At 35.9% G+C, this 12,521-nt stretch overlaps 1 protein-coding gene across 1 annotated transcript in view; it reads right to left on the bottom strand.

Moving 5' to 3' along the window:
- LOC121317892 (netrin receptor DCC-like) overlaps positions 1 to 12,305 on the bottom strand; it is a 267,527-nt gene extending 255,222 nt beyond the window's left edge. Inside the window, exon 1 of the mRNA XM_041253988.1 lies at positions 11,899 to 12,305. Coding sequence (XP_041109922.1) covers positions 11,899 to 11,989 — 91 coding nt within the window. The 5' untranslated portion in view covers positions 11,990 to 12,305. The remainder of the gene's footprint in view (positions 1 to 11,898) is intronic.
- Positions 12,306 to 12,521: the final 216 nt, after the last annotated feature.

Here is a 12,521-nt window from a genome sequence, read left to right as displayed (position 1 = left end):
GATTATATGGGACCCCATCGTGCAAAACTTATATAAAGACTTATATTGTAGGAAAGATGTAACAGATCAATAAGAAGTCCTGGAATTCCAAGATCCATGAGGTTTGGATTAAAGCAAGGGAAACTACCCGAGAGAATTATATGAGAATGAGAATTATATAGTTATATAGTTACATAATCTTTGTATTTGAACCCTCAATTCAACAATCACTAAGCTATGTATTCTCCTGGTTCCCTATTTGGCGCTGTGACAAAGTGCTCGCCCCTGTGTATATTATCTGTTATGTTGCGTGTGGTTTATTAAATGTTGGTGTATAGTCATTGGTACACGGGATATAAACGGGTCTAACACAAGTGTTTAAAATGTATATTTGTATTTAGGCACGGGATTGTACATCACTTCACGTGCATAAAGTAGTTAATATGTGAGCACGAGGTTGCACATAATTAATTCACGTGCTGGGATTCAAGTGAATAATTAATTAGTAATTGAATCCCAGCACAACAGTATATACAGATGCATGTTTTCACATACTCGTGGTTGGGTGTTCGGTGATTGGAGAACGGGAGTGAGAAATTATTTACAATTGTTATTGCGTGCTGGTGGGACCAGCACGATACTTGTTAATTTATCAACTCACCGTGTTTGTCAGTGTGTCTGTCCGTGCACCGTTGTGTTAAGTATAGTCCGTTTTCGTTTGTCTCTTTTATTTTGGCGTAGAGTGCCGTGTTTCTGTTTTCGTGTTTAAACCTTTTATTTACAATAAACCGGCACAAGCAAGCGCCATCATCATTTCAATTCATCCGTCCTGTTTGATTTCATTCCTTCCTGGTTCTGACACCGCCTACTTCGGCGGTCTCTGTGACAGGCGCATATCTTATATTACTACCTGTTTTGTTTGAAGGTCATTTGTTTGCTTCTTGCTGTCTAACAATAAAGATGTCTCATACATTATATTACGATGCACATGCTGTTGAGTTTTATATGAAAGCTTCGACACATTTGTTTTGGATTCGTGCTTTTGGATAATAAAGTGTTCTTGTCGATGAAGCACCGCCCCATACTTGATGAGGAAACCGTTTGCTGATTGCACCTTTACTGGTTTGTGGTGGAGGAGGCTCTGGGGCATTTCATGACTTGGAGATTGCTTGCTTACAAAATCATAATAACAAGCAAGCCATCAGATTAAGGGCAGTGGGGCCACAAATGAGTGATCTATTGTCTTGGTATGAACAAAGACGGGGGGTGTCCATTTAACCCGGATCAATCAATGTGATCTGGTCTCCATTACATTTTAAATGTGGTAATGCTGTAGTATAGTGTTTTATAAGAAGCAGTAAATACCATATATGAAAAAGATTATGCTAACGCTGCAAAATGTCCCCTTTAGCAGGGTTTGTTGGTTATGTTATTATTAGGGCGTCTGATTTTCGGGTTACATTTTTTTCCAAATTCGGGTGAATGCTTTTTGAAAGATCCGGTAGAATTATTTAATGAAAAAATCCGGTGGAATTGGGTGGATTTTTTAATATATAATCAAGAAACAATAAACATTTGGGTAGAAATCGGGTTTGATTTAAAAAGAAATAAACAATAAACAAAAGAAATAAACAAATGCTTAAGCACAAAGTGTTGACAACAAAGTCGTCAACAGTTTAAATCCCCAACGTATGTATACTTCCACACATTGGGGTAAGCAAACTTTTGATGACATCTATCTCTCTCCTTTCTCTCTTTCCCTCTCTCTCACACACTCTCACACACACACACACATACACACACACACACATACAGTATATGGAGGCATTTCTCCATTCCAATCAAGTTTTATTTTGTAATGGAGTTGTAAGTATACTTGCACACAGAACATACGGAAAACTAAACAACTTTACTCCATGCTGTTTTATAAAGAGAAACGATCGACTGTTACATCTGAATGCTCTTGGCTTAAACACACACTCATAAAACAAATAACCGGGGAGTAAACCTTAAAGCCATATTGCTGTAATTCTGAAATATATATATATATATATATATATATATATATATATATATATATATATATATATATATATACACACGATTAGCCACATCGGTGTAAAAGATTATCCATTTAGTCGAATGGGAGTAGTCAGCGGTCACGTCTGCTCTGTTGCATTTGAATCACAGAGATCTGTGTGTGTGTTTATTCATATACAGTATGTGCCTATTCAGGGAGTTTTTGGATTTAACACAAATGCAGAAAAAATGATTAGTTATTACTTTCTAGTTATTACTTTCCTTTAAGGAGAGCAGCGTCATAATTGAAACTTGATCACTCTCAGCTACTGTCACTTAGTATATGTCACGAATGCTGATGTATCCTCACGGAAGTCTCTTACACTTACAATCTAAAAGAAAGAGTTAACAGAATAGCTTGCAAAGCTGTGCGGGCAACGAGAAGAAACTGTTTGTGGTGCAAACAGTGCAACAATAGATTTTTATCACATTCCAATTAGTTCTACAGTATGTTGCTGGTACACTACATACTATTGATTGGTGTGTTCAGAAGCCAAGTCCATTTGTAAAAGCTGATTTAAATAGATAAAAAAAGAAGCTAAATGCACGCCCTTTGTTTCCGATCAATAAGGCTTTACCTTCCCCCCCTGACCTTTCTCTAATTTATCAAATTTGACCCTGTATCTATCTGCACCTGTCTTTCCTTAAATCGATCCTTTACTTGGTGGACTTAGGCCCAGCACGGACTAAAAGTTAAAAAAAAAAAAAAAAAAAAAAAAAAAGGTCCTATTCATATAGTCTGCAGACAATTGGTGCCTGGTTTAATCAGATCTCAGATCATCTTATCCTCCATGGTAAACAGGTGCTACAGAAAATTATGTTGACATCTCAGTGGCCAGAGCTCAAAAAAGACCCAGTGTGTTGATAGTGGACACCATGTCCTTAGGAGACATCCTCCTTCAGATCACATGTTACTGTCCTGTCAACCTACATGGCCATCCCGCATCCAAGTACTACACAGGCCCAGTACACACAATACACACTATCCCTGTACTACTACTTTGCAGTATATCATTGTACCTGTCCTTAGTTGGTAGTTAATAATTTATAGAAAGCTCTGTGGTCCAGTGGTTAAAGAAATGGGCTTATAACCAGGAAATCCCTGGTTCAAACCCCAGCTGAGTCTCTGAGTCACTGTGTTACCCTGCGAAAGTCACTTAACCTCCTTGTGCTCTGTCTTTCAGTTGAGATGTTGTTGTAAGTGATTCTGCATAGATCACACACCCTAGCCTTGCATCTTATAAAGCAGTATGTGATGGTTGTCCACTATGAAGGGCACGATATAAAGATTATTATTATACCTGGTGAAATAAATGAAGAACATTATTATGTTTACACGTTATCCTCACTAGACTCCAGGCCCTGTTTTAATTATTTAAACGGCACCTGGTTTAAATTATCTTAACACATCATTTCACTGGCAGCAATTAAAGTATGTGTCATATTGGCTAGTGAGAATACATACCATTACAAAAATGAATAAATAAATATTGCTTCTTGTAATCAAATTTCAGTGAATAATTAGGCAGAATCTGTTCTCATTAGTTTTCCTCAATAATCTGGCAAAAGGCACAAGGAACCCGCTGCTCTTTCTCGCTCATTTGTTCAACCTGTAGAGCTGTTTTTTGGCTCCATGTTGTCACTGTTCTTCATTGCTACTCATTCCAAACTGAGTCATTCACCAGTAATTAAACAGGTTTTTGCTAACATGACAGGCTGCTTTAAAATGCCAATTCAGTTTTGGCAATATAAAATAAAAATAAAAATATGTTATATATTAATACAAATTATATATGGTGGTACAAAACTTTTGGCAATAGCTATAGTGTAGAGGACAGTCGCACTGAATAAAGTACTGTATGTACTCTTAAGCTGCAATGGCTATTATAATCCACTTTCATACAGTCTCATTAACAAACTATCTTGCCATTATTCGCTGTTTAAATGACACCATTAAGTCATAATGCAATCTTACTGGCCGATTTTGATTCTGTCTTTAGTATCTCCATACAACCATTAGGCTGATTTTGTGTGCGTGGGGGGGGGGGGAATTTGAGAAAATGTCCTCTGAAAGATAGTAACTCATGAAAAAACAATGTTGTGGGGACATCCCCACTTTTTAAGAACTAAATATGCCTTTAAAAAAAAAAAAAAAAGTACAGAAATACAAACGTGTGTGTGTGTGTGTGTGTGTAATAGAGGTGGCAGAAATGACACTTAACTCATACATATATATATATGAGAGAGAGAGAGAGAGAGAGAGAGAGAGAGAGAGAGAGAGAGAGAGAGAGAGAGAGAGTGCTGTACACACTGTAGCAAGGCAAATTAACTCAAAATCAACTACGTCAATATCATTCAGTTGCTGGATATCAAACCTTTTTTTTTTTTATTATCAGTGTATATTAGAAGTGTATGCCATACTTAAGAAAAAAATAAATTAAGACAGGATACTAAAAATCCATAATAGCTTTGTTAAATCAGCCCCCTGGCCAAAGACTGGAACTTTTAGCCACTGAGATACCCACGAGTCACCCGCTGAGCACAGAGGAAAAAAGGCCAAGATTAACAACAATTAACTCCTGCAGATTAAGCTGTTAAAATATGTATATTGTATTATGTTCCGAGTATTCTTGCTACATTCTGTGTAGTTATCAATGAGGTTATATGGCACAATGCAAGTACTATTTTAGTTGCTGTAATGTAGGTAGTTTTTGTTATTGCCTCTGATACAGTATCCATAAAAATAATAACTGCTTTATCCGGCATAATGAAAGATTTGGAAAATGTGTGATTCCTAAAGATTTTTTAGCAAGTTGATTCGGTATAAATAAGTGACTTAGTGATTCTCTTAACTGTTTAAATTGTGTACTACAGATGTATCAAGGCTTGCCATGATGTTTTAATATTTGTCTATTTTATCCCCCCCACTGGAAATTTGACAAATCGCACTATATAATTTACTGAAGTGCACGGTCATACCAACATATAGGAATTATACTAAGGAAAATTATACTAAGATTATAATGATCTACTCATTCTCCACCCAGAAGCATGTCCTATTGTATTATTAGTTTACGAACAACAAAAGGCAGTCAGAAGAGCAACACCGTCTTTATACTTATACTTATACTTATATACTGCTGTTTTGAATAAAATATGACGTCATTTCAAATTAAGCTTTAGTGAATCTCAAATGAGTGAGCTCCCAGGGACCACCAATCATTTGGAAAAGAATTAATCAAGTGTAAAACAATATAAAAAAAATAATAATAATTTAATATGAATTAATTAAAATGGGGTTTGCATTATTACTTTTAATCAAGCATCAATAAAACAATATTTAAAGGTAACATAATTGTACTATAAAAAGGCTTATTTACTAGGTAATAGCCCCCTCCCCACCCCACCAACACACACAGACACACATACTCTGTACTACACTACTGTATACTACACTATACTACACTATGCCAATACTTTTCATACCCAAAAAGGTCTGAAGAAAAGAATGTCAATTTAGGGTTGTTTGTTTTTTTGTTGTTTTTTTTTTTTGTTATTACTGTACATTAACAAAAGTAGTATATATGTAACCCTCTGAAGAAATGTCTCCATTACAAGTTAGAAGCCAGTCCTTACAGATTTTAAAGATCTAAATACATCTTTGATATACATAAAGCCAAAGTTCTAATGCGCTACTTATGGGCTTTCAGCAAATGTGTCTAATAAAAATGCAAGGGCACACCAGTTGGCTAAACTTGGTCAATATGCAAGGGATGCTCATGTTTAGCTGCACTGTGTAAAATTGACTTTTTAGGAAATACAGATTTCTGTTAAGTAATCCTTCCTGCACAGAATCAAAGAAGCGTCTCTGGCTCTCGACTCCCCTGAGTCCGAAGGGCCCCAGCTGTCGATCTAAACAATTCATTAAAGCTTGCTAAGAAGACACAGAGGACGGAAACATGTGCTTCTTAAGTGTCCAATTGCTGCCTTCCTTTAAATTCCTTCTACTTTGATTTCATTTTTTACCCTTACATTTTTAACTCGAGACATTTACACAAGAAAAATGTCTCATGTAAAATGCTTTTTTGGGTTTCCTTTCGCTCAGTTTATTTTACTCGAGTAAACCGGGCTTTTCACCCAATGTCATACTAATGAATGGTAAAGGTGGGGGTTGACATATAAAATCTAAACTAGCTATGCGTAAAGTAATCATGCTGTTTTTGCAGATTACTAGTGAAATTTTGTGAAAATGTGGTTTCCATGTGCAGAATACTGGTACACGAGTGAATCTAGGCTGCTGTAATAAAGCAAAATACCTTGTGCCTGGTTTGTTAATAATGTGTTTTACTGCTCTTACCCAAATTGTTTTTCAAATGTCATTAGTGAGGTGTCATGTGGTTAGTAGTGAATACTGTTTCAACTAATGTACCTTAAGACTCATTAATTAAAAATAAACTTGGAGGTATAAAATGAAACTGACCAACAGGTGTGTATATATATATATATATATATATATATATATATATATATATATATATATATATATATATATCGTTTCATACAGCAGGGGACCTGGTGATGATGCGTGTACTACCCTGGTTTTGATTTAGAAACCCTACCATCTGGACAGCCGACTACTGTGAAGGTTACCTCAGCAGCCAGTTTCAATTGGACAGCAGCAATCTGAGGGGTCTTGTGCTGTCAGAGAGTCTCTCCTTTCTTTTAAGTTGTGTTGGGTTTCCTGTTGTGTTAAACATTAATGACTCCGCGCAGCCCTTACTCTGCGCAACCCTTGCTTCACGCAACCCTTGCTCCTGTTCCATGAATTACGTGATGTTAAACAAAAGATCTAAATTATGTTCATAAAGTTCTGATTATTTGTATATGTCTCTATTATTCTAGGTGATGCAAAATTTTTGGCCACAAGTGTACAGTAACATAAAAGTGACATTTACTGGCTCTACAATACATACATTCTGGTGATTACAACCCATACATTTTAGCAGTGTTTCTGCAATCACTGGCAACAAAACAGATCATCTATTTAAGCTTGCTTTAAATTATGATACTCAATCTTTTCTTGCTGTAGTCTATTTCTCCTACGACTCAATTATCCATTTATCTTCACACTCAGTTTACTTAACATGCAAAACCTAAGTTTATTAATAAAGTATTTGCATCACAGCATGCTAGCGTGTTCAATCATAATGATATATAAGTCACTTTCAAATGCGTTTGTCCCACACAGAATTAAAACATATATTATGAAAGGCAATTATCATTGAACATGCAACCTTCCTGCACATTAGCTTTAATGTATTTCACATCAGCCAATATCAAAAGAAATACAGGTGTCAATAGATAAACATGTATTTTTGTCCTAAAATCCACTCCAAGCACACATTTCTTTTTATGTCTTACACTGTGCTTATTTTCTGCACACAAATATGCAAAAACACCACAAGGGAACATATGTGTTGTAATCTTCTCAGTCTTCTGAGTCAACAATTGCGTGCATCCATCTATTAGGATGTGTATTATTGGAATCAAATCCAAGTGCTATTAACTGCACAAATGCAGCATCTGATACCATGTAAGCCTTATCAAAATGATAAAGAACAGCCTTTGCCCAGTTGTTGTTTTTTTGGGATTTTTTTTTTTCGCTTGGTTATAAAACCTAGAGGAGTGTGTATCAAGCAGAATGTTTCAGCAAATGTCAAAGGTTTTTAGTAACTATCAGCTGATAGTTTTCTGTAGTACAGCAGTCCTCATGCACCCACAATGTCCAACTGTAAAACAACACTCCTGAGGGAATGTTTGATTTTGTTGGTTTTAACAAAATACTAAGGTACCCAGTATGCCTTGTGGTTATGATTGCCAAAAATAACAGAACTGAAGACGATGTCCATGATATACAAGTAGTAGATGGTGTGTTTAAATGAAGATCAATGTCTGAAATTAAACAGATTTTGAGACTGTTGAGGATGAGATGAAATACAAGAACATGTACAGTACTAGAATGCCTGGTAAGCACTATTGAATTTCTTGAGCAATATTCATTGTGAAAATAGACCATGGTGTTACATTAAATTCACAGAGAATGAGAAACTTTTGGAGATTTTTACCTGTATGGAAACAAATGCACTGTAGGGTGTTTGAACGGCAGGGCTACAGGACTTTTCCTCAGTAAGAATATTTACTGCCTAACAGAAACATGGGAGTAGCCTGCAGAGAAGACTGCTCTCCAGAATGGCCCATTGAGTCATAACATTTCTCTATACTTCGTGAAGTATCAATAATTTGTGAATTCATTGAGCCCTTGAGCAGATGAAAGCAGCCCATTTACACAAAAAAGTGTTCTACACATTAAAGCCTGAATAAAACTGTCACCAGAGGGAGGGAACATTGGTGGCTCTGCCAGTCACTTGTATTGTACTGGGATTTAAAGGCTGAAAGAACAGGTAACAAACTTAGCTGAGCAGGTGACCACAAATCTAGGTTTTACTGGTTATTGGAGATTTCTCAAATACAAGAACAAACAAGACGGGAAATAATTTCTAGTTTTGTTGCCCAGGGATTTTACTGTAGTAAGCTATACATGTAGTGAGACACAAGTGCGCAACGGCCTGCTTTAATTATTGGTCTGCATGACAACTAGAATAAAACCAGTCACCCTAATTACCATCTCCTCTCACTCTGCCTACACGCTTCCTGTTGCTAATATATGTCGGCAGCAGCAGTCTCATTAAAATGCAGCGTTGAATCACTGTTGAGTATCAGTGGTCAGATACCAGCCATGGCATCAGCAAACCATGTTGCTGTAAACATACTGAAATCCCTTAAGGTCATACTGACAAATAAGTAAGTGTATGCACATCTCTGCAGAGCCATTGATATGAATAATCAGAATAATCTCATGCTTAAGACAGATCTTTAAAAAAAAAAAAAAATGCACCAATTGTAATCAATGTACTGGTAGCCTTCCCTTATTTTAGCCCAACAGCTAAGCTGAGACTACCCTGGGATAGAAAATAATTCATATTGTGTAGTTAGTTAACACCTGTTTTGACTTATGATACATTCTCACATGCTGCAGTGTCCAACGCCAGTTGTATAATAACATTAATTTACTGTATGTTTCTATAGTTAAGCCTTCTGCAATTAAAACCTTGTTTCTTTCCAGTTTGTTTGCATAAAGACAGTTTCTCACAGAAGAAAAGCCTCCCTTCTCAAAGCTTTTCTTACTACCTGTAGTAGCCTGAGGATATAAATGGCATCAGAAAGCTCCACTGTTTTTGTTACAGTGGTAACACTGTATTGGAGTTAACTAAAGTTAATAATGGGTAGTAAACCTTTAGCATGCCATGTTATGTTATCAGTTTACTTGTCATGGGGCCCAAATTCAATTGTCTTTTAACAGGAAAAAAAATGTCTTAATATTCAATAAACAGCCAATGTGGATCAGTTGTAAGTTTGATTCAGTTATTGCATGAATTTACAGTTTCCCTAGAACACATTTTCTCAGCTAAAGGTTATACTGAATTTGGCCCATAGTACTGTAGGCACTGTCCCAGTCCATGTCACAAGGTTGTATGGCTAAATGTCTGTTCAACCAGTCCATTCTCATTACTGAGAGACATAGGGAATCCATAATTCCTACCCATTTTGGGTCAGCCTGGGACATGGTAAAATACAAAGACACGGTGTTAATCAATGATCACTTTGGCCCTCATACAAGAAAGTGGATTATTGATGCATTATTTATTTAGCAAACCCGAGACTTGTAACGAATTTGGTTGTGCATGAGACTTGAGGCAAATTAATTAGGCTGTGCATGAGGCAGAACCTGTCTCAACTGACATAATTCAAATTTGTGGAATAGAAAATATTTCTGCAACTCAAGTCAAGTAACTTTAATTAAAAATGTAAACATGTTTTAAAGAATAAAGTCCCAATTTTACAAACAGTTGAAGCTTTCCATGTGTATTTTATGACAGTGTCATTGGTTGCAGCATTAGTCGGACAATACATCATTCTTTTTTATTGTTATTACCCCACTACCACAGATCAGCCCTGTAGCCACTAGCTTTAATACACATGGGAACAAAGTACCGGTAAGTTTAAAATGGATGCAGTGACAGGGTATTGATTTATACTGCACCACTCCGGCGGAGGACTACTCCATTCAACGCTATAACCTCGTGCAATGGTTTTTTGTAAGCAGTCAAAGTACGGCACGTGCTTCCCTAACGGCATAGCTAAACATTAGTATTCACATTAAAGCTGTCATTTCACTAATGTTCATTCGTGCCAGATTTCGATCCAGCGTTTACCCATTATAATGATCGTGTTTTAAGGTAGTCTAATATATTGCTTCTACTGAAAAAATATCTCTCGCACTCGGGTGGCCACGCAATTGCAAAATTAATGTATGCACACAATACCGTAGTCATAATTTGTATTTTTCTGAACATATTGTGTGTATTTAAAAAGGTACCAAAACAGATTGAGTTAAAACCTTTTAAAATGAACGGGATGTATAAACAATTGTGGAGTGTCACGTTGAATAATTGTTTACAACTTATTTAATTTGAACGAATAAATATTTCATCCCCAAATTTGTTATAAACTAAATTTTAAAAAACTGTCGGAACGCCTGCAGAAGTCATTACTCAAAATTCCTCTTTATTCTGCATAGACGCTCTTAGTGTGTCTTACGTAGCCAATTCTATGTTGCAGTCAGTATTCATCTTCTGCATTTTATTATCTTTTGAGCCGGCACTTGTGCAGAATACTAATATATAGCACTCTGGAGGGCTTCGTGGCTGAAAGGAGTTCAACATCTAACACGCAACTAATACACACTATGTATTATTATTATTATTATTATTTGGAATATGTAGAGACTCTGACTTAAAATAATAATGCATGTATGTAAGTACTCTGTAACCCAAAACAATACATGTGCTTAACCACTCAATTTCAAACCATGTCATATGTGACCCTATGCGATCCTTTTAAACTACAATCTCCGAAAATACGCCAGGCATGCCTTTATTACCCTACTATATATAACACTTTTTTCTGCCACTGATTTTTGTTTTTGTTTTTGTTTTTGTTTTTTTTATCATTATTGTTACAAAAAAAACTGAGTTATATATCGCACTATATGAGTTATATATAGCAACCACGTTCACATTGACAAACACAACGTCTGAACTGCATCTTAGCGTTTATCAATAGGAGTAATTGGAAATGTTATAATGTGCATGTAGCCAATATTAATTTGGTACATAGCCAAGTCAGATAACAACATTCATAAATCCGGAGTATTATTTTTGGTCTATAGAGTACCTATATCAACATTTTTGATATATTTATTAGTTAAAATTATACTTCTCGTGATTAACTAAATTAAAGCATCTTCCATAGCACACAACTCGCCTATTAGGATAAAATCGCATCCAAACCACCATACAACGTCGCAATTATGCTATTTTGAATTGTTGAAAAAAAGGCCTCTTAAATCAAATAATCTAGCAATTTCGTGTTATATTCACAGAAATAATGTAAACAATTTAAAAAGAAAACGAAAATGAGTTTTACAGCTGTTCTTACAATTGCATTTTCATTTTTCAAAACGTTTTTCTGCAGTTCTGCAAAACAGAGGCTTCTGTAGAGGCTATGAATTAGCTGGTTAACCAGTGACTTACAATCAACTTGTTTTACGATAGGAATTGTATATTTTTGGAATGTGGACAAGACAGTGTTACTTTTACTGTAGCCTACATTAGCTTGATGATCATTTTTTCCTTCATATGTTGAATAAAAACGACTTACCGTACACTTTAGCATCACTTTTCAGATAGGCTACCCAGAAAACTACAAAAGCCAGCTTTTTCAGCCAAATAAATCCAAGAATATTCTCCATATTTCAGCTACAGCTTTATGCGCTTCTGTCCCACAGACATTAAAAAAAAAAAAACACCTTCTGCGTTCTTTCTTCAAAAGCAGCAAAGTTGAATTCAATTCATGAGAACGGAGGAGGCGTCCAGAACTAAAATGTTTAAACAAGTCTACAGAAAGAGAAAAACATATATATTCTCTCGAGGAAGAAGAAGAAAAAAGACAATGATCAAGCCAAGCCCAATCAAATGTTAGTTTGCTCCATCTTTAAGAAAGCGATATTCTGAAGAGACGGCGAAACGAAAAGATTCACTTGTCCGGTGGCTGTCCACTAGCACTGTGCGAGCTTTCATCTGTGAATCCATTGATCTAAAGAGCTGTTGAGGTTGTAGTTAAGAAGTGGAGGACTTGCTCCAGTGGAACGGATTCGGATATGGATTTTTCTTTTTTTTTTTTGAAGGAATTAATCTATCCTGCTTTTTTTTTTTTTTTTTTTTGGCGAGCTGGTGGTGGGAAATCACTGAACACGCGCGCCCTCTCTGTACAGAATGTGAATT

Source organism: Polyodon spathula, chromosome 1 (assembly GCF_017654505.1).
Source record: "Polyodon spathula isolate WHYD16114869_AA chromosome 1, ASM1765450v1, whole genome shotgun sequence".
Lineage (NCBI taxonomy): Eukaryota > Metazoa > Chordata > Actinopteri > Acipenseriformes > Polyodontidae > Polyodon > Polyodon spathula.
Note: the sequence above shows the minus strand (reverse complement) of the source record. Positions and strands in the feature narration are given on the sequence as shown.